This window comes from Asparagus officinalis, chromosome 10 (assembly GCF_001876935.1).
Source record: "Asparagus officinalis chromosome 10, Aspof.V1, whole genome shotgun sequence".
Classification (NCBI taxonomy): Eukaryota; Viridiplantae; Streptophyta; class Magnoliopsida; order Asparagales; family Asparagaceae; genus Asparagus; species Asparagus officinalis.
The window spans coordinates 9,915,376-9,917,500 of record NC_033803.1 but is presented as its reverse complement, the minus strand read 5'-3'; the positions used below and the strand labels follow the sequence as shown (position 1 = coordinate 9,917,500).

The following is a 2,125-nucleotide window of genomic DNA, read 5'->3' as shown; positions in this document are numbered from 1 at the left end:
GGGTTAATTTTTTTCTGACTCTTATACTATTTCTGATATTTCGGCAGATATCGTCCCTGGGAGAAATTAGTGAGTCTATTCGTGGGTGAAGAGTCGAGAAATCTTAACCAGGGAGTCTGTCTGCAACAATGAAACTACAGGGTGTCAGGGACATTAGTTCAAAAAATTGATACTACAGGGGGTCTATGTGCAATTAAACCTCTACTTACCTTAAAGTTCACATCACTTTGTTCTTATCATGAACAATTTTTGTTCTCTATCATTGTGCCGATAATGACCTTTTTATCTCATACTGAACAGTTACGCTCAAGAATAATAAGCTTGACACGGTGTCAGTAACCATAAAAGCACATTATTTGAGTAAGTATCGTGATAACTAATAGGATCCACACAAATAATTATCGACATTAACCTTCAATTTTACAAAGGGAAAACCCAAAACATCAACAAACTCAAAATCTTTTACCAATATCTTATCCAATACTGATAAAGGAAAAGAAAGAATACTTACAGATGAATTGCTGCCATAACTACTATAGGGATACACTGAATCATCAGTCAAGTGAGGAACTTTTGCTGATCCATTCTGCTTCTCCTCCCTCACCTTCTCAAAAATACCGGTAAAACCCTCACCTGATGACGGGTTGTTTTCATCCCAATCGCCAAATCTTGGCACAGCTGGGCTTTTATCAGGCTGTAATATGACACAGAAATTTATACATGAGTTTTGCATGTATTTATCAAGGTAAAGGATAGTGAATGACAGAGAAAAACCGAATCATCTCCTCGACCACCAGTCCTCGTCTTGAATCTTCCTGGGGTGTTTGGAGCTGTCAAGAGTTGGGAAAAGAAATCTCTTGTAATTGTTTAATAAATGGAGGTAATTCATATTATTTATACAAATATTGTAGGGCAATACAACTACAACAGTCCGGCCATGTATTAGTGGGGGGGGGCAGGGAGCGGGATTGGATCTCTCTACTACCATAAAGTAGTGGAGACCACTACTTTATATATTTTTAATGGATGTCTTCAGTTCATTCCAATTCTTAAGTTATCATATCCTCAGCTTATCATACTCATTTTCACTTTTCACCCATCTAATCATGACCGTAAATCAAACAATAGACAATTGTGAGCAAGTATTAGTAGCGAAGAGGATCAAAATTAGTAGTGAAGAGGATCCAAATCAAGAGGGGAAAAAAGAAACTAGGTTTTTTTCCCTTCAAAAAACTACCTTTAAAATAGGGTGACAATACGAAAACCACCTTTAGGTTCAACTTTTACAGGGAGTTGCGGCAGCAATAGTGAACAGCCTTTGACCTTTAAATGCTGATTATGCTTCTGACTAAGCAGAGGAAATTAAAGGCTGAGCTTACTGAGATAGGCAAGAGAATTGGGTTAACGAAATACTTAAGGATTTCCATCTAAATTTTACTAGAAAATATGTCAAGGTGGTTGATTGAGGTGGGCTCTATATTACTTTAACCTTAAAGGGGGTTTTTGTACTGTCCCTCTAATTTAGACATGGTTTCTATGGGGAAAAAACCAACAAACTATAACACAAAAATAAAAAAAGAACTTAGAAAGGAAAATACAATAATTAACAAGGGCAACTGCATATGCTCACCTTCTGTTGAGTTTCTCCTTTCCCAGGATGATTTCACATGATTACGGTGCAGTGGAGATTGCTCAATGCTACGATCTGATCCACCACTTATTCGGCTTACTTTCCTAATTGGATCATTCAGGTTGTGTCGTTCATTTTTCTGCTGGGGTGAGTCAATAGGCTGATGAAGATCATCTTTGGCCTTCAAGTCTTCTGACATGTGAGCATTCTGTAGTAGCCAAAGAGGATAGGATTAATTTCTACCACGAAAGATAATGAATTTGATAGTTATTTAATATTTCTACGACCAAATGCTTTTGCCTCATGAGATTGATCAAATTGCTGCCTGAATTGATGTCTTGATTCACTGCAATTTCTCCTGAGTAAATTTCACAAAACATCCCCTTAAAATTACCGATTTTGAGATAACCCGGCTAAACTTTAAAAATTTTACTTAACCCAGGTTTGAAGCCCCGCAAAAGTTTTCAATTTCTTAACTTAAACCCCCACCCGGAA

At 37.1% G+C, this 2,125-nt stretch overlaps 1 protein-coding gene across 2 annotated transcripts in view; it reads right to left on the bottom strand.

Moving 5' to 3' along the window:
- LOC109825077 (RPM1-interacting protein 4-like) overlaps positions 1-2,125 on the bottom strand; it is a 17,626-nt gene that overhangs the window by 681 nt on the left and 14,820 nt on the right. Inside the window, exons 1-4 of one of the 2 annotated variants that reach the window (XM_020391787.1) lie at positions 1,918-2,044; positions 1,631-1,838; positions 775-830; positions 512-694 (exon numbers count right to left, since the gene is read on the bottom strand). In XM_020391787.1, the coding sequence (XP_020247376.1) occupies positions 512-694; positions 775-830; positions 1,631-1,838; positions 1,918-2,010 (540 nt within the window). In that variant the 5' untranslated portion in view covers positions 2,011-2,044. Of the gene's footprint in view, positions 1-511; positions 695-774; positions 831-1,630; positions 1,839-1,917; positions 2,045-2,125 lie in introns of those variants that run through there. The other variant, XM_020391788.1, reaches the window with a different exon arrangement.